Source organism: Triplophysa dalaica, chromosome 14 (genome assembly GCF_015846415.1).
Source record: "Triplophysa dalaica isolate WHDGS20190420 chromosome 14, ASM1584641v1, whole genome shotgun sequence".
Classification (NCBI taxonomy): domain Eukaryota; kingdom Metazoa; phylum Chordata; class Actinopteri; order Cypriniformes; family Nemacheilidae; genus Triplophysa; species Triplophysa dalaica.
In genome coordinates this window covers 8,787,668-8,806,873 of record NC_079555.1, presented here as the reverse complement: position 1 = coordinate 8,806,873, position 19,206 = coordinate 8,787,668, and the positions used below count along the sequence as shown (strand labels likewise).

Genomic DNA, 19,206 nt, shown 5'->3' with positions numbered 1-19,206 from the left:
GCCAACATCAGGAATCACTTCTTATATAAATTTGAAAATACTCAACGAATACTCGCAAAGGCAGTGACAGTATGAAATGGCGTATGTAATATTTTTCAATAAAAGTGAAAATTTAAAATAAAAATTCTAAAAAAGGTTACCCTTCGGTATAGGGGGCATTTCTCACTATTAACTAGTTGTTACTAGTATAACTATTATTGGCATATTGGCTGTTTATTAGTACTTATAAAGCACATATTCTGCATGACCTTATTCTACATCCCTAATCCTACCCAATACCTAAACCCAACAACTACCTTACTAACTAATAATGAGCAACAAGTTAAGACTTTATTTTGAAAAAGTTGTAGTTAATGGTTTGTGAATAGCGAGAATTACCCCCTATACTGAAGTGTGACCAAAAAAAAGGAGGATGTAAAATGTTATTTTATCTTCGAGTGTGAATTTGTCCATTTTCTGTTTCAATTTATCCTTTACACTGTGTTAGTTTCATGTCTTTCATGGTCTAATAAACAAAACTGCACCCAACCACACTTAATTTTTCTACCTTCTTTAAAATATCGTCTTTTGTGTTCAAATAATTTTTGTGTACAATGGTAGTCAATGGTGGCCAAGATCTGTTTAGCATTCTTCCAAATATCTTTCTCTGTTTTCATCAGAGTAAATACATTTATACAGATCTGGAACAACATAAGGAAATTAAGACAGATTTTTTTGGGGTGAGTGAACTGTTCCTTTTAACATCCTGTTCCACTCTATTTTGAGTCTAAGGGAAAAGACCAATTTCTCAGACTCATCCGATATATTTTTGACCAACATTTTCCTCACTCCTCCCCTGGAGTGTCTCTCTCTTTCTGTTAATGTCTCTGTTCTGTAAACCACCCCCCACTCTCTCTCTCCTGCCGTCTTCGCTACACTGTACTCCCACCCTTTCCCTTGCAGCTGTATGTCAGAACCGACAGGATAGAAAAACAAGTCAAAGTCCAGCTGCTCTTCTTCACTGCTGTTATGTGGATTAATATTTCACATGGACCTGACTGACAGAATGGAGACAGAGAGTGATTGCCTGTGTGTGTGTGTGAGAAAGGAGACAAAACACATTAAATGTGACTGTATATTTACACAAGAACAACCTTTATAGACAGGAACTCCGTGATGAGGGGGAGGAAGACCATCTCCTCACTGTCCCACACTTGCTTGCTATTGATCTCAATCCGACCCCGCAGTTTCCACCGCTGGCGGCCATACTTCATAAAGATCTGTGGAGGAACGAGACAGTGAGCATGTTAACATTCATGCCTTACCCTGTACCAATATCTTAAGCACTAAATCAAAGTGATAAAACATCATAAGTCAAGCTCTGAAACAACATTAAACTGACTCTTAGCTTATTGAGATGGAGAAGGGTAAGAAAAACATGGCTTTGTGTGTTTTTGAACAGCAAAGTTAAAGAACAAAGAATAACAGATGGGCCGAAATAATAAATAAATCTCTTTCGCCCACTCTCTCATTTATATTAACTCGAGTCTTTGGCTGCTTTTTTCTTTCATCCTTTCCCTTCTGTAACATCTCTGTGGGCTCTTGCGGAGCAGACTGTGCTGACTCACTGCATTGTCACTCCGAAGCTCTTGCTTGTTAAACAGGTGGAGGCGGGGCTGACACATTAGTACTCGCCCCTCTTTATTTCCTTCGCCTCCTCAAATCTGTTCTTTACTGCACAGAGCTGGTGTGGAGAGCAGTGCTAATGTGGTGCCTTATATTCTCGGTTGGGTCATTTAGCAAACACTTTTATGCCGACACTTTAATCCAAAACTTGGTAATGGGCACAATGGTTATAGATCACGGGTCACTACTAATTGGATCTGAACCACTATATTAAACCAACACTACGTCACTGTCCTCAAGAAACTTTGGATGTCCAAAAACTATGTTTTTCATTACATAGCAAAAACAAAATCATTGAAATGATTAAATACTGTGTTGTCAAAGTTGACTTTTTAATACTTTTTATTGGTTAAATATGTGCAAAACCCAGTGACAAATAAAGGGTGAATAATAATAATTATTTATGGCAAAAAATTTAAATCACAAAATATGGAGATACAAGGTTTTAGAAGGACAGCATCAAAATGCAGCATAATGTGAAAAAAAATAGATAATTTAATGAGCAAAAAGGACAGGAATTTGATTTTAACCATCAGGAATTCACTGGATCATCAAATTGGGAATAGTGATGATAAAAGAACACAGCACAAACATCTCACCTCATACTGATCTCCTGCACAAAGCCGGGCAAATCCCGCCAACCCTGAAACAAAGACAAGTGTCCCCATGAAATCAAATTACATTTATTTGGCTTTTGGTATTAATATTTTAGCCATACATATATCTAGGAACAATTGGCTCTATGCACTAGTGACTTCCGCGTTTAACAAAAGAATAAATAGTTACATTTAGCAGATGCTATTTAGAAGTGCTGTTTTATCGTATTTGAAATGATACATTGATAAGTTTACATGTCGTTGTACCATTCAAATACGGTAGAACGGTGTGCCGCAATGTACATGATCTACAGACTCTGCTTTAAGTCTCCCCAAACGAAAACTGATGAGTTCTTCCCAAGAAACGCGCAAGTAACACGTGCATATAGCCCATTTTGCTCCCAAGCATTTACAACTCCAGGCTGTGAGGTAAACAAAAACGCTGCTTACAATTTTAAAGTGGGTGGATCCACTTAATATGTCCACACTAACTTCTAGTTTCAGAGACAATTACACGTTGTACAATTTGTGCATTTCAAGACACTTCAGTGGGTCTTTTTTGCCTCACAAATTAAAGCAGGTTGGGAATATATAGTCAAAATTAGCAATGTAGGTAGGGAGGTGGTACGACCCCAGCCCCCTTGAGTAAACTATTATAAATCTGGTTGATAAAGACGTCCCAGATGCCCAAGAAAGAATTAAGGCCAGTTCTGTCTTACCCTTCATTTTGACATGAAACTCCCCCAGCTGGTTCTCCAACTCACTCTCCAACATGCACATATTCTGAAGAGAGATAAAGAGAGAAACAGTGAGTAAATACATATACAGTATGAAAATACAGTAATGTGGCAGGCGTGAATTCATGGAGACTTCTCGTAAACAAATGTGAGTCTTGCTGTGCCCATTAGGTTAATGAAAAGCACTTGACTGGGAAAAGACATCCTATCTTAATCAAATTGCCTGCCAGCATTATTTCCAAAAGCATATCAAATGAGTCGAGTCGGGCTCTGTATCCATCTGTCTGGACATAAAGATCATGTGACCTAAACAATAATCAGCCCTCAGACCCCGACAATATCATACAATCAATAACCTCTCTAACTCCATCTCCACTGTTTTCCTTTCATCTTATTGTCTTTACTGACACAGTAACGATATTTCTTCTTCCTCTTGTTCTCTAACGTCCAGCCCTCTTACCTCGGTGTACTCTTTAAAGCTCTTGTTAGCTTCAGACAGACTCTCTCGAGCCTCTCTGCTGCCTGGAGAGGCCGTGTAAGCTTTCACCATCTTATTGGCTCCGTCTCTGAGTCTGCGTTGCATACAGTAGGCCTCATACAGCTCATCGATCTGCACACACGCACATAACAGCAGAATGTTTATTAAAATCAATGAGCTATATTACAAATGTGTAATATTGATGTGCGTTGATAAGGAATGTTGTACATAGCATTCGGTATTTTTATGATTTAATGAGGTAGCCACACTTCAGTAAACATCCAGATGGTGACATTGACCTGTTAAATCAACTCCACACACAGACACACAAACCACAACTTCTTGTTGTTAGTCGTTTATTTCTTAAAGTACTTCCTGCTGGGCCTCATTGTATCCAATATAAGTCATTTAGATTTTATTGATCTACCCGCAGCACCTTGAGCAGGTCTGCAGATCTGTTAGTCGGTAATGAGACAGGAAACGGTTAAATCCTCTCATAATGCAAACATCTACTGCCAGACTGCTGTCTAGCTTGGATAAATATAAATGTTTAGGCAGATGTTCAGAGTATAACACATTGCAAGTTTTTTAGACAAACTGCTATTCACTGCACGAGTTCTGTATTTCAGATTTCAGAGATCCATTGCAAACAAGCACGAATGAATACAAACAGTATAAAAGCCCAATTCACTGAAGTAAAGTTTAGCAGAAGAGGATTTATGAAATTGCAGCCTCACATTATTAATGCGATATACAGCGGACAATATCAGCAAGAATGACATTTTATAGGTTAACTTTAAACAAAACTTCTCTCTGTATGCGTGTCCATACATACTCCAAATGGTCAAAGAATATTTTATCCAAAGCGACTTGCATTACATTATCCCATACATTTGTTGCAATCCCCTGGGATCGAACCCACGACCTTGGCGTTGTTAGCTCTCTTACCACTGAGCTACAGGAAAGATAAATTCATGTCGTTTTTTCATATTTAATACTTGTGTCCAAATTTTACTTGAGTAAAAAATTTAGAGTAGATTTTTATGTACTTAAGCACTAAAAGTAAAAAATGCAAAAATAAATGCAATTATGAAAATGTAGTCAATTAAAAGTATAATAGTTGTATACAAAGTACAGTTACCTACAGTTTTTATGTTGAGTAAAATACCTGAGGTATTTCCCACCTGTGAATTTGTATTGAATTAGCTTTACATTTACATTTATGCATTTGGCGACTTACATTGCAATATCCTAATTTTTTTATTTCAAAGTAGCCTATGTGCAATGCCCTGGGATCGAGCCCATGACCTTGCGTTGTTAACGCAATGCTCTTAACACTTAGCTACTGGATAGCTTTACTTAAAAATTATTCAAAATGTCTTATTATTTGGACATAACTATTTGGACATCTAGATAAGTAAGTCTATGTCAGGTTTCGGGAGGAAGACTGAAGAATTATACCAGCTGTACACATATACACAATGAGATATGCGTATTGACTCAAAAAGTCAAGAATGAAGCAAAGAAAGACACAAAGAGAGAGAGAGAAGGAAAATATTCCTCTCTCTGTCCATCTGGAGGTGGTTAGGAGTTGTTCAGTAAGCATGTTCCAGCATACTGGCAGAGAGTCAGCAGGACAGTCATAAGTTTCACAGAGTTGTGACACGGCCTCAAACCGCTATACAAAACTGATAACAACAAGCCTCTCATTCACTGTTATTGTAGGTCATAACCAATATCTAAATGTCAACATTACTATAAAGCATATAAAAGTTGAGTGTTGAAATGACACCTCAGCAAAGCTGCCTTGAGAGACAGACTCATACGAGTCATCGTTTATTTTGAATATATAAAAATAGCATTAGCGGTCTTTATACTTTCTCTTTCTGCGTATCACGGTAAGTAAAACTAGTTGGAAACACTACAGGGTTATGTAAAAAAACAACAGAAGTTTAATTTTGAAGGGAAACCATTTAACATCGAGGCTGTTTGGCATTTTTACTTCCCCCACTCCCATAAAATCCATAACATAGATACCCAACATATCTCACCCTACAAACGCTAGCAGGCCGCCTGTTGTGTTAAACCAACCCTCATAACACATAAAATAAGGCTATGGAGGAAAAGGAGGACAGAAAAAGGTCTCTTCCTGTATTGCAGCTGGCTTGGTTTAGTTTAGGCTGTTAGTATAGACTCCAACTGGTCCAGCGAAGGGTTTAAACGCTCCCCAAACGAGTCAGGAATGCAAGAAGCCCCAGGAGCCGTCTTTTCCCTGTGACCCGTGTCCCCTGCTGTGTGTTCTTGTGTGTGTTCAGGGGAGATGTGACTTTGTGTGTGTGCTGTGTAAAGAGGTTTAGGGGTTGATGTACATCCTACAGATGAGCATATATTATAAAAGTTAGCGTCCAGAGACGTACGTGAACAAACGCATAAACACAAGCGCACAGAGTGCTGTTATCAGAGCTACCGGGCCAAGAGCAGTCACTAACACAGTGACGTTTGAACAAGAACAGAGCTGCTGAGGTTTTTTTTGACGATGGAACCAGTGCACACACAGACACACACAAACTCACAAAAGTTTGACGATGTGTTGTGCACACGCACAAATCACTCCCTTTCTGGTTCACAGCAATATGGGTAACACAAATAAACACATAAATATCACATGACGTAGTGTCATGTCAAAGATAAAAATGAGTCTTATTTTTAAACAGGTTCTCGAACATCCCTGTAAAATGTACTGAATATAAAAAAAGCATTTGTTTTTCTGGGGTTATACCATTTGATACAAACATCACCAACCATCAAATATTTGCATAGTCACAAGATTTGCATATTTCAGTTTAACAGCAGGCTTACCTTACTGAGGTGGAACTCCAGCCGTCTCATAAATCTCTCAATCACTTTTACTTGCTGTTGGAACACAAAATTACATTTATAAACATGATTATTTTATCACCACCAAAGACAGATTGAAACGAGAGTTGTTATTGCACAAAATTGCAACCAAAGAAGCTTCCACTCACCTTGTCAAGTTCATACAAAAACCCCTGTGGCGAAACAACAGAAAAGACGTCATTAATATTCAAACAAGGCTAAATTAAAATGCTTTGTACCATGAAAGTCCTCACCTCTAAATCTACACAAATATCTTTGGGTTAAGTTCACTGTTTCAACGTCACTCAAAGCAAACACAATTCTTCAAGGTCGACCTGTTTTGTATGTATTCATCTATTTAGAGGGACATTTTTATTGACACTTGACCAGGAATGTTGTCCTGGACCATGCTGACAGAAAGGCCCACTAAGGTTCTCTATGATATCGGCCCACCTATCAAAACATTCGTCCCGGCCCTTGTACACTATAGCGATGAACTTTCCCTGTACTTTACACTTACCAAGCGTGAGTTTCTTTTGGATTCCTTCATTTGTCTGTTCAGACTGTCAAGCTCCATCTGATGGACATGCAGGTAGGATCTGTAAAAGCGTTGCATAAATCAGACTACAGTTTCTAGATGGCTATTAGTGACTAATGAACTGTGAAGGCAAATCTATAATAGCTCTGCTGTGTGTGTTACTAATAACAAACTGTATTATGTGTTTAAAGGATCTGTAATGTCTGTGTGCATATTTACACTGTGTGGGTGTTTATACGAGTGTACATACTGCAGTCCTCTCTTTAGGGCCTCGTATACTTCATCCAGCCTCTCGGGCTGAGGCACCTTTGGAGGAGGTGATTTAGTGGACAGCGTGAACATTCTGCTTCCTCTGGAGGGGCTCTTCCTCACGCACGCCGGGGTGCTGAATACTGAGAGAGGCCTGAGATACACATGAACGCATAAAACTTTAGTATACATGACACACTTCCCCTTTCATGAATGTGAAAATACTTCATCCTAAGTGAATACACAACAAAGTATGGTGGACTTAAAACACTTAACCTTTAAATATGAGACGCAATCTATAATGCAATAAGATATTAAGACAGGCTGGGGAAACATAAACATCTAAATCAATAGTGTTTTAAAATAGCACTCTTGCTAATTCATTCGATCATCACAAGATGACAGAGAGCACAATATAACAGATATAAAAGCGAAGTGCGTTAACATTTATGCATTTGGCAGATGCTTTTATCCAAAGTGAATTACAATTCAATTCAAGCTCTACATTTAGTTTTTGTTATAGACCCATGATCTTTGCATTGCTAGCATAAGGCATAACCAACTAAGCTACATCACAAATCAAAATCTTGTAAAGCTAAATATACAGTAACAGTTTTACTATGTTCTTCAATGCATGTCGTTTAAAACACCCGTGAACCTCCCTTTCATTCGGTCTCCGGTGCTCTAAATCGGTTTTCTCAGTTGTCCTCTTAGTGCTCTTCGTTCATGCTGTCGGTCTATGTTCTGTTTCAGAGAGCTTTACATGGTTTCGAATGAGGCAAATGACATGAACCAGAAGAGTCAGCATTCAAGAGCCACTCTTCCCTTTTGAAAAATTAACACGATGCCACATACTTACCTTCAGTAAACAACACACACGCATACACTTATAAAAAAGGAAGTGAAAATCTAAGTTTCTTTTATTACACAGACAAAGAATTAGAAAATAATGTATCCTTAAAATCGGAGTGCAAAATATACTGGCTACAACATCCAGATTTTCCCTAAAATACACCCCCCATTTTGTTAGAACGAAGCCTTTTTGTAGTCCATAACAAATGTCCACTTTCCTGCAGCTATGAGGAAATGATTTGCTGGGTCTGCAGGACATCCTGTCAGCTATGACTTCCCTTTATAGATGTGAACTGCCTTTGGCTATAACTGAATGGGGAAATATGCGTGTATGTGCTGGTGTGTCCATGCATTAATATTCTTGTGTGCCGTTTGTAGTTATGTTTAAGTCTATTGGTTCTGATGTACATTAGTGTGAAAAAGTTTTTGCCCCTTCCGGATTTTTTTTTTTTTTTGTCATGCTTAAATTATTCAGATCATCAACCAAAAAATGTATTACTCATGAAAACCAGAGTAAATACAAAAAGCAGTTTTTAAATTATGGTTTTAATGACTAAGGGAAAAAACTTTCCAAACAACTTTGATCTTATGTGAAATAGTAATTGCCCCCTATGTAAATCATGAATTAACTGTGATGAATTGAATAACTGAGTTAGATTTCACAAGCCACACTCAAGCCTATTTACTGCCAGACCTGTTGAATCAAGAAATCACTTAAGTAGAACCTGTCTGACAAACTGAAATGGTCTAAAAGATCTCAAATAGCAACACATCATGCTGCGATCTAAAGAAATTCAAGAACAGATGAGAAACAAAGTAATTTAAATGTTTCAGTCTAGAAAGGGATACAAAGCCATTTCTAAAGGTTTTGGGACTCCAGCGAACCACAGTGAGCGCCATTATCCACAAACGGAGGAAGCATGGAAAAGTGATAAGCCAAAAACTGTTGGGCAAGTATTCTGTGGGCTGATGAGACAAAGGTATACATTTTTGGAGGGTGTGCGTCCCGTTACACCTGGCGTAAACTAACACAGTATTCACAAAAAGAACATCATACAACAGTCAAACATGGTGGAGGTAGTGTGAGGGTCTGGGCCAGCTTTGCAGCATCAGGACCTGGATGACTGTCCATAATTGATGGAACCATGAATTCCGCGCTCTACTAGAAAATCCTAAAAAGGTGTTGGAGTGGCCTAGTCAAAGTCCGGACTTAAAACCAATTGAAATGCTGTGGCATGACCTTAAAAAGGCTGTTCATGCTCGAAGACCCTCCAATGCGGCTGAATTTAAAACAATTCTGCAAAGAAGAGTGGGCCAAAATTCCTCAACAGCGATGTAAAAGACTCATTGCGATCTATCCCAAACGCTTTGTTTGCAGTTGTTGCCGCCAAGGGTGGCACAACTAGTTATTAGGTTTAGGAGGCAATTACTTTTTAAAATAGGGTCAGAAATGTTTGGATTGTTATTTCCCTTAATAAATAAAACCTTCATTTTAAATCTGCATTTTGTATTTACTCTGATTTTCGTTGTGTAATATAAAAATTTGTTTGATGGTCTGGATCATTAAAGCATGAAAAATATGCACAAAAAAAAATCAGGAAGGGGCAAATACTTTTTTACACCACTGTACATTATTTATGCATTTGTTTCATTTGCATGCATTTGTTCATGAAAATATTAATTTCTTTATGAAGGCAATTTCATGTTTGGATGCACTACATAAATTATAATTTTAACTAACTATTATTTAGTCATTTTTAAACTAACAAGATGAATGTATTTTTGCATAAAATATCAAGACTTCAGAAAATATATCCTTCATAACATTCAGATTTTTTCTTGAATAAAAGACAAAGCTACTCATTAAGTAAAAATATTCTACATACCTGTAAGACTTATCGTGGGAGTTGACTCCGGCGAAGGACTTGCTTCTAGTGATGGATCTGTTGAGCACCCTGCGGGTAGGGCGCACAGACAGGGACATGGTAGACACAGCTCTGGAGGGACTCCCTGCACAGAAACAGAAATCATGCATGATCAAAATGTGATGTCATACTATAAGATCACAACCATGTTTACGTAAAATGTTTATGTTTATTTAGTTTTGACAAAAATATTTTTTATTCACATCATGTAATTTTAAAACCTGTATATGACTTTGTCATCAAAAAGATATTTTGAACAATGTCTTAGTGGGTTTTGTGTCCATACAATGGAGGTCAATGGGGGTCAGTGTTATTTGGTAACCAACATTCTTTAAAATATCTTCTTTTGTATTCTTGAGAAGAAAACAAAGACACACAAGTTTGACATGACATGAGGATGAGTAAAGGAAGAAAGAATCTTCTTTTTTGAGAGAACTATCCATTAAAAAGGAACAATGCAGCGTTTTAGGAGGATCTATTGACGGAAAAGCAATATATTATTCAAAACTATTGCGAGGTGTATAAAGACTTTATGTAATGAACCATTATGTTTGTTATACCTTAGAATAAGCTGATTATATCTACATGCAGAGCAGCCCTACATACATTGATTTCGCCCCTATGTTTTGTTCAGCAGCAGTAAACGGACAAACATCTCTACAATGCGCGATTCCTCTTCCTCTCTGCTGCGGTATTGAGGTGAAACAGATCGCGGGACGATTGGTGATCCGTACAGATCGCCCTCTCCAGTTCCAAACGCATGTTAACTGAAAGTTTATTCATCATTGAGTAAAAGAGAAATACGCCCTCTCGCTGGCTCTCCAGTTTCAGCTCCAACGCGATCTCGCTCTCAAGTAACGTTATCTGGACAATAATAAATATACAATAATACAATAATAAAGCATTTCCAGATACACAAAAATGCTCAAAACCGCTCCGTCACACTGCCAATACTAATATTACAACAACAACATATCTTTGTATGTTAGTATGTTACTCACATACTGATCCGAATCAAAGCAACTTCCTTGGGGGCACATTTTTAGATGATCTTTCTCTCCAACGTCTCTCTACTGGAAAGTATCTCCAAAGATATCTGAGTTTATCTGCTAAAAGCCTTAGTACCACGGGTCCTAACACGTCTTTGCTGGAATCCTTTAATAACATTAACGCAGTTCCTAGCTTCTGCCTGACTTTTATCCTTCTTTTTAAACTTAAAATCCACAAACCTTTTATTTTATGTAATACATAAGACATCGCTCTTTCTAGAGTCTTGCCTGCAAAATCTCTTCCCTAAGTTAACATGAGAATGACATCTTTTTGCACTGTGGTAGCCACCGTAGTGTTTGGACAGAGCGATTCTATAATACAACGCTAGTGGCCGCTGTGAATCAAGAACTGCGCCTTTAAGAAGAGGACAAAGGGGTATAAAAACCGAGAATAACTTTTAAATGTGAAAACCAACCAGTTGAGTTGTTAGCAAAAATCATAACATGGAAACTGTCAGAAAATATATTCCCTCACACCAAAGCTGATAATATCTCCATATTGCCTAGCAACGTGCATGCATGAAATGGCTTCCTTCCAGTCCTGCCATAGATTGAGGTTACAGTCTGAGGACACTGCAGACATGAAGAAAATGCATAAATCTAAAATACTGTGATGTAAACAGAGAAGAGCCACATTAGACAGATGCCCATCTATAATAACAACAAAGACAACCAGAGCACAAATGGTTCAATTTTACTGTCCATCCCGTGTTATCATTACCAGAAGGGAGAGAAAGTTATCATGTCTTCCGGCACAGATAAAAGTCTACACAAGATGTTCCTTGTAAAAAAAATCAGTGAGGTCTCCTATCACAGACCCTGTCATGACCCTATCAGACATCACAGCTACAAAAACACTCCGTGGACACCGCGTGGGAGGACAGGATAGTGAAGATAACATAACACCACACCAATCATGCCAGGACAGAAAGCAAATGGACCAAATCAGAAAAGATACAGGACCCAAACAAAATTAGACCAGAGACTATATCTAGTCTAGAATAACAAAGATGGCCACAAACAAATGAAAGTCACATTTACTATTCTCAGTCTGATGAGGTCATAAGTGAACAGGAAAGATAGCAGCAAATTCCTTAACATGAAATAAGTCCTGCAGTACAGTAACAGTAAAAATATTCAATGCCTTAATCAAATAAAAATCTCTGACTTGTTTTATTCATGCTATTTTTGTTAAAGCAAAGTGTTATACCAATACTGTCTGCAGGTTCATTCATAATCACCATGGCTCTGTAAGGGCAGGCTGGAAACTCTTTTCCTTATAAATTGAATTAAGGGTGATTTAATCTTACCTCAGAAAGCAAGCAAAACCGTCTAAATCAAAAGCTGCTTTGAAGTCACATTACAAAGAATTATACTACGGTGCAGTTCTGAGGTGGGAACCAGCATATTTCTGTCCATGAGATCAGTTCGGCCGTGACACGTCAGCACAAGTTTTAGTCATCAAGATGACCCTGACTTAGATGGTCATTACTTGAGTGTTTCTCTCAACAGAGATGGGCAGGTCCATGGATACAGCAATGCATGACTGGATCGAGGAAGGAAGCTGGAGTTTATTTTTAAACTAAAGAGAGGAAACAGGAAATGACCCAGGCCTAACTTGTACACTTTGTAAAGAGCCTCATTTTATAATAGCAAAAGGTGTTTGAAACTAACAGATCTTCTTAGGAACTGGACTGACCAAAGTAGCTACATGCAATTCATTTAAAGGCTAAAACGTGAGTGAAAATGTAATTCAGAGTAAAATATCTGTAGCAGAACGCTTACAATGTTAAATTCTTTGAAGTAAATGAAGTAAATAATTTACTGAAACCAACTATGTAAAATACAATTCTTGAACGAAGGCAAGGATTATAACTTTTTTAGAAGCATTTCAGTTGCAATTATTTAAGTATTCTCTCCTTGTTTGTCTGAACATCACACACACAGTAATGTGTGTAAACACGGTTAGTGAATGTTGATGCTGATGTGAAAGAAAAAACTCCATGCTAATGCGAGCCAAGCATGGAGGAGGGGAATCAGTTCAATGCAGAGGGAACTGGAATTTTTTCATTTCCCGCAGGATATTCCAAAGTCTGTGGAGACAAGACAGAAAAATAACGTCTGCAGCTAACCATCTGTAGATATGTCCCACCTCTCTCTTGACAAGGGATGTGCAATAAAACAGCCACATGTGTTAGACTTTCCTTACGTTATGATCAGTAATATTTCTGCATCTGCTTATGAGTCAACCCTGCCTGGATCATTTTAGCTATAAAATCCATTTTATTTTCTCCTAACTATGATTTTTTTCTTTAATTCTGTTTCTTAGGAGTACATACAATTTTAGTAATCAAATGTAATTAAACTAAATTTAAGTAATTACACTGAAATCATGAAACTTAAAATATTTAAAGGTGCAGTTTGTATAAAAAAAGCTACAGGGCGCAAAATCAAAACAACAACAATGCCGTAGCTTGGTGACACTGTGAAGGAGCATGTAATGATGGGACCTTCTGTCTTTAACTCCAATGGCCATCAATCAGACGGGAACGAGAAATCATGTTAGCAAATGATGTTAAGTTGTTGCGAATAATTGTGGTCCATAAATAAGTGTCTGCTCAAAACAAGTTAGCGGCTTGCTAGACTGGGGCCTGTTTCAATAAGGAAGTTCAACCAACACCGAGTTTAAATCTGAACTCGGAGTAGATTTACTCAGAAAATCGCTACTCTGAGTTTCAGTGAAAACTCTTCTTTGAGTGAAGATAGCACGATTCACCATGGCAACAGCACGTGACATATATAACCAATATATAACCAACTTATGTTTCACATTATTTTAGGAAAAAGAAAGCATCACTACAACTTCTGAAAGATTGCTGAAAAACACTGTCATATCTTTGAGGTGCTTCTTCGTTTAGGTACTAAATCGTCGGCAGCAGCTGGGGATGTCTCGGGATGGCTCATCTTTGCCTGCTATGAAAGCTTTGCTACCCGGATTGTTGATTGATTTGCGCCAGAGTACATGCACGCTAGAATTCGCACGCATTTATTTCCCAACTAACATTCGCTTGCCAGATAGATACTTCTATCCCCATCGACCTTAAACTTTGACCATACAGAACTTTTCGAAGAATTAAATAGCTAATTTATTGCAAACCATTGCGATATGCATATTGCAATATTTCTGTATATTGCACAGCCCTTCAATCAACAAACAAGATAAGAGAGCATAAATTATATCATGTTTTTTTATAAAGCAAAGCAATGTGTGTAAACCCAAAAAGGCGAATGGAAAGCAATGTACAAAAAGTACAGGAACTAGCACTAGTAGGCTGCAGTAGAATGCATTTGATCTTGCGAGAGCGAATGAAAAAGCAGCTAATAAACTGGCCATATTAGCTAATTTATAGAGCATACATAGGCTAAACACTCGAGTGATTATGATGTAAAGATTATTTGACATGTTCTAGTTGAGGAAATGATCAGATGAAAGTTGGCTCCATCTTTGTGAACAATAATTCCATTTGAGGAATCTGCAAACTCTGGAAGGTTAACATTGCTAAGCGATCGCGTTCAAGCGGGGGTTTTTGTGATAAACATTATAATCAAAGAAATTCAAAAGTTTTGTGAAACTAGAAACTGAGACATTTTAATCTCAGTTTTATTCTGTGTGCTATTCCTTCAAAACACCCCCACAATTCGTCTTTCACGTTGTCATTTCTTAGTTTTTAAATTAAACTTGAAAATATTACACAAAATGTCAAATGATTTTCATTTTAATGTAATCGACTGTTGTTTTCAGTGTCATTTCAGTTTCAACATCCCTACTCTTGACATTGCTGAATCTCATATCAGTATAATTGTTTATGAGCAATTTTGTATCACAGAAAACCTATTTTCCCCTTCCAAACATAATGGATTCAAACCTAAAACAACTCAAAAGAATAATACATTATACAGTAAATAGGACTGGATGATCCCTGTTTTTAAATATTCCATAACACAATATGCACCTTAAAAACCTGAGATGGTAACCGCACATCATTTGCATTCAGTATTAAGATGATAGTTTACCCCAAAAATGAAAATTCTGTCATTATTTACTTTAATATTTTAAAGAATGTTGTTAACCAAACAGTGACGGCACCTATTCACTTGCACTGGTTTTTTGTCCGTACTATAGAATTGAACGGGTGCCACAACTGTTCGGTAAGGGTTATCAACATTCTTCAAAATATCTTCTTTTCTGTTCTGCAGAAGAAAAAAGTCATACAGGTTTGAGATGACAAGACTGATTAAATGATGTCAAAAATGTTCGTCTTTAATGCTTTGGTGACTATAAACAACCCACAAAGTTTCTACAAATATAATATAATGGATATAGACACCATACGCCACTGCTATAACTATGAATAGAGGAAAATGCAATGCTTATTATCGCTGCTCTATCGAAAGTAGCCCCGCCTTGCAGTAAAAAGCGCCAATAGATAAAGACTGTTTTAGTACAATTTGAGTGTACAGTTGGAAATACGTTGTTTAATTCATGAAATATTAGAAACATCTGTCTCCCCCATTCAAGTAGATAGGAATTAAGTCTTGCATGACTAAAATAACTGCCCAGAGGCATTGCAAACATGGCCGCTGAATGCCACTTTGTAACTTTGAACAAATGCATTACATAGCACAATGTGATAGACCGTGTCAAATCGGTTTTGTTTGCAACAATCTTCACATCAACTGACATCATGAGAACACGCACTGGAAACCAAGCAGAATTATTACCCTCAATGATCTCACAAACAAAAAATAACAACACTATATGCAAAAAAACAGTCATGCAAACCTTCTGACGGACCTCCTTCTTCCTGTGTGTCACCAGGTAAACAGGGTAAACAACCCATTCGGTCTCACCATGGCTTACATGTAAACTACTTAGATTAAAAACGCCTTAAAATTCCTTGGAAGTGCTGAATTTTCAAACAGATTCCAACATCAAAGTGCAATTCTTCCAACTCTGTGCTGGGTTTCCAACTATCAAACAGAAACGAAGGACAAAACTTATGAAATATTATGTATACTTCATGTCAATTGTTTGTTTGACAGACAATCACACCTATTGAGCCTATGGTCTCCTGACGTTTGGGCATCACACTAACTCCACTGCTCTGGTGTTCTGACTTTATTCCTGGATTATTCCAGAACAAACAAAGCACCTGGGAGCTCTCCACCCCCGCCCAGCACGGTCCAACTACAATCCAACATAAACACCCTCAAACTCACTCTCTCTCACCAACCCGAATTGATGCGATGATTTACCAGGCTCCATTTTAACAAATGCGTACTTTTCACAGTTAACACGGCTGGAGTGTTTTTGGGGAGAGCACCTGTAACATAAAAGCAAGCTTTCTAGTGCTTTCTCACTCATGGTTTGTCATGACAGGACATCCATTATGTTGGAGCCAGTAGCCTCTTGCTCTCATACACATTCCATTCATATCAGAGATTACCAGGGCCTGGTGTCCATCAAACAAACACAATCGGAGAACGAAACAGTGCGAGGGGAAAGACCTAAAGTGGTGTCCAAAATAACCTCTCTGGGAACAAGCATAGAGAAAGAACCGATTCCCAAAACAGCACAGCGTGACGTCTGGGGTCAATCCTGCACCTTTCTGATCCCACTTGACACCCTGCCCTCGTAACCTGACCCCTACTTAGGAGACAACAAAACAAAGCTGAGTAATGAGATATAAGAAGATATGAGCTGTGGTCGACTGGTATAGAATACTTGGATTTAAATAACTGCATTAAAGGGACAGTCCACCCAAAAATTTGCTCACCCTCAAATGTTCCAAATCCATGTACATTTATTTTTTCTTAAGGATAGAGAGAAAGATATTAGGAAATACTTTCTCAGGCTTTACAATTTGGCACACTGCTTATATTCACACACAGTAACATTACACACCTCATCTAATTTCAAGGACATTTTAATAGTTACTCTTTAATAAACCAACACAGCTTTTTCAAAATTCAATGCCAATATCTAGAGAGAATGGTGGCCAATGACTATTGTATAGCTATACATTAATAGAAAAAATATATACACACATAATGAGATATTTATAATACAAATTATACTGAAAGTGACACTAGAAATAATGACCACAGATACTGGATGATCGATAATGAATAATATGCATCCAGCCCGTTGTTCTCACAAAATGAACCCAGACAAGGGATGAGTCTGGTATCGCATTGAAGTTTTTTTTGTGATAACAACCAGTGGGATGTACTTATCCCACTAACTACACGGCTACTTGCCACACAAGTGAACTACAGAAATATTGATATTATTTAAAATATTTTATTTGCTCATTTAAACAAGGCGTGACAAAAAAATTAGTAAGTCATGCATTAAACATAAGTAGTATATGGCAAGATGACTCGAAGTACCTGGATGAGTAGTATGGTGTCAGATTTAGTGTTTGTAATCAGGGGACATCACACAACATTGCAACCGACCAATCAGAATCAAGTATTCCAAATAGCTGCACAAACCTTTCTTCAATACCAGGATGTGACAGACAAACACCACGAGAGTGAATAATAGTCATGTGATTTTTTTTAAATCCCTGAGCACTTAACATTTACCCCACATGGTGTATCCTTCCTTTCATTAGCTGAGCCACAGGTTGAAACAAAAAACCTGCGCTGTTTCCCTTCTCCCCCCTTCTTATTGCAAATCTCTTTAGGATTACCTCAATTTCAGACATATCTTTAATAACTCAATACTTTCAACGCTCTGATGAAGTTCCTTAAAAGTTTCGCCTGGCCTGTGGTCTGAAACGGTGAGGATCATCTGAATGACAGTTTACTGCGTCTGCATCAAAACCAGACCATCAAGTAAACCAGACCAATAGCCCTGGGGCGAAAAGTTAAACTTTCTGACCTCCCTGCGTGTTTGTTCAAGATGACCCAGAGGTGCCAAGCTGAACCTTAGACCTAAGTAAACACGCTTTGACTCTCACTCATTATCCAGTACCTGACAAAGAACCATAACACAACAAATGTCCCAGGAGGACAGGGATTAGACGACAAAACATAAAAATAAAAAATAAAACGGTGTTGGAATGAAACAAAACCCTCTGAAGCACTGTCATTCCTACAGCCTGTAAAACAAGCACAACTCTTGGTGTGAGGAACTGTATTAAGTATCTTTTCTATTTACTTTCGCTTAACTACATCTGCCAACATTAGCGAGACAAAGTGCCTATATCAAATGTCTCATTGTAAATTTGACGAGCGGCGGTATGCTGACTGGCACCAAACAGTAGCATGTTTTTCTTGTGTACTTTAACTACGATTGTTAGCAACCTTGGAGAGTGCATACAAAATGTAGCCAAGCCAGAACAGTAGAAAAGCATTTCGGCATTATTCTACAATAAAACAACAAGACAATTCTTTGAACATTATTCCAGTCACAACAGACCTGAAAACATCACAGCACACCTACACATACCCACACTGCCAACCCTCAACAACCCAAGTACCAGCATTCATACCCATCCTGAAAAAATAGAGCCTTCTAACTATGACAAAATCAATGGTCATCTATCTTGAAAACCTGCCGTTTATACATCCATGCCTGACACTCTCTCAGAAGTTTAAGAGTTATGGAGTACCTCCATATCCACAGTACATGATTGGCAGTTTCGTCTTCTAAAAATGCAGAATAAAACAAGACGTATTCCAGATATATAAGAAACTCTTGAGATAGAAATAAATCACAGTTCCAGCTGTGGTGGCCTTCAGCGAGTCCTCATCTTCTAATCGTGTTCTCATAGCGCTGGTGGAGAGAGAAAGAGAGGCTGCCAGGAAATGGGAAGGCCGTCACCCTTGCTAGCAGCCCACTCCTCCCCTCCTTCTGTTTCCCGTTTACTTCCCGGTCTGACATCACACACTTCCTGCCGCTCCCATTCCAGCAATGGTTTTGTGCTTTGTTTCTTAATGATAAACAGTTCAGAGTCGCTCCAGAAGTTATAAGCTTTCCAGCTATAAATAATGACTACAAATATGGCTGCCATGACAAAAATAGCAAAACTTGAATGATCAAAATCATTTTCAAACCCAAATCGCATAACTCTGATATTATTATTACATTTACTTTACTAGAGCTTGTTTTTTTAAATAAACTTTTGACCGAATAGTTCACCTCAAATTCACTTCACCCTCATGCCATC

General features: G+C 37.9%; 1 protein-coding gene across 5 annotated transcripts in view; it reads right to left on the bottom strand.

The window, feature by feature from the left end:
* The window catches only part of ripor1 (RHO family interacting cell polarization regulator 1), a 52,962-nt gene that overhangs the window by 11,000 nt on the left and 22,756 nt on the right, over positions 1-19,206 (bottom strand). For 3 of the 5 annotated variants that reach the window (XM_056766034.1, XM_056766035.1, XM_056766033.1), the window contains exons 2-10: positions 9,879-10,002; positions 7,142-7,294; positions 6,874-6,952; positions 6,503-6,526; positions 6,336-6,389; positions 3,459-3,608; positions 2,981-3,044; positions 2,265-2,308; positions 1,134-1,259 (exon numbers count right to left, since the gene is read on the bottom strand). In XM_056766034.1, coding sequence (XP_056622012.1) covers positions 1,134-1,259; positions 2,265-2,308; positions 2,981-3,044; positions 3,459-3,608; positions 6,336-6,389; positions 6,503-6,526; positions 6,874-6,952; positions 7,142-7,294; positions 9,879-9,976 — 792 coding nt within the window. In that variant the 5' untranslated portion in view covers positions 9,977-10,002. Of the gene's footprint in view, positions 1-1,133; positions 1,260-2,264; positions 2,309-2,980; positions 3,045-3,458; positions 3,609-6,335; positions 6,390-6,502; positions 6,527-6,873; positions 6,953-7,141; positions 7,295-9,878; positions 10,003-15,809; positions 15,883-18,648; positions 18,808-19,206 lie in introns of those variants that run through there. The other 2 variants (XM_056766032.1, XM_056766031.1) reach the window with 2 other exon arrangements.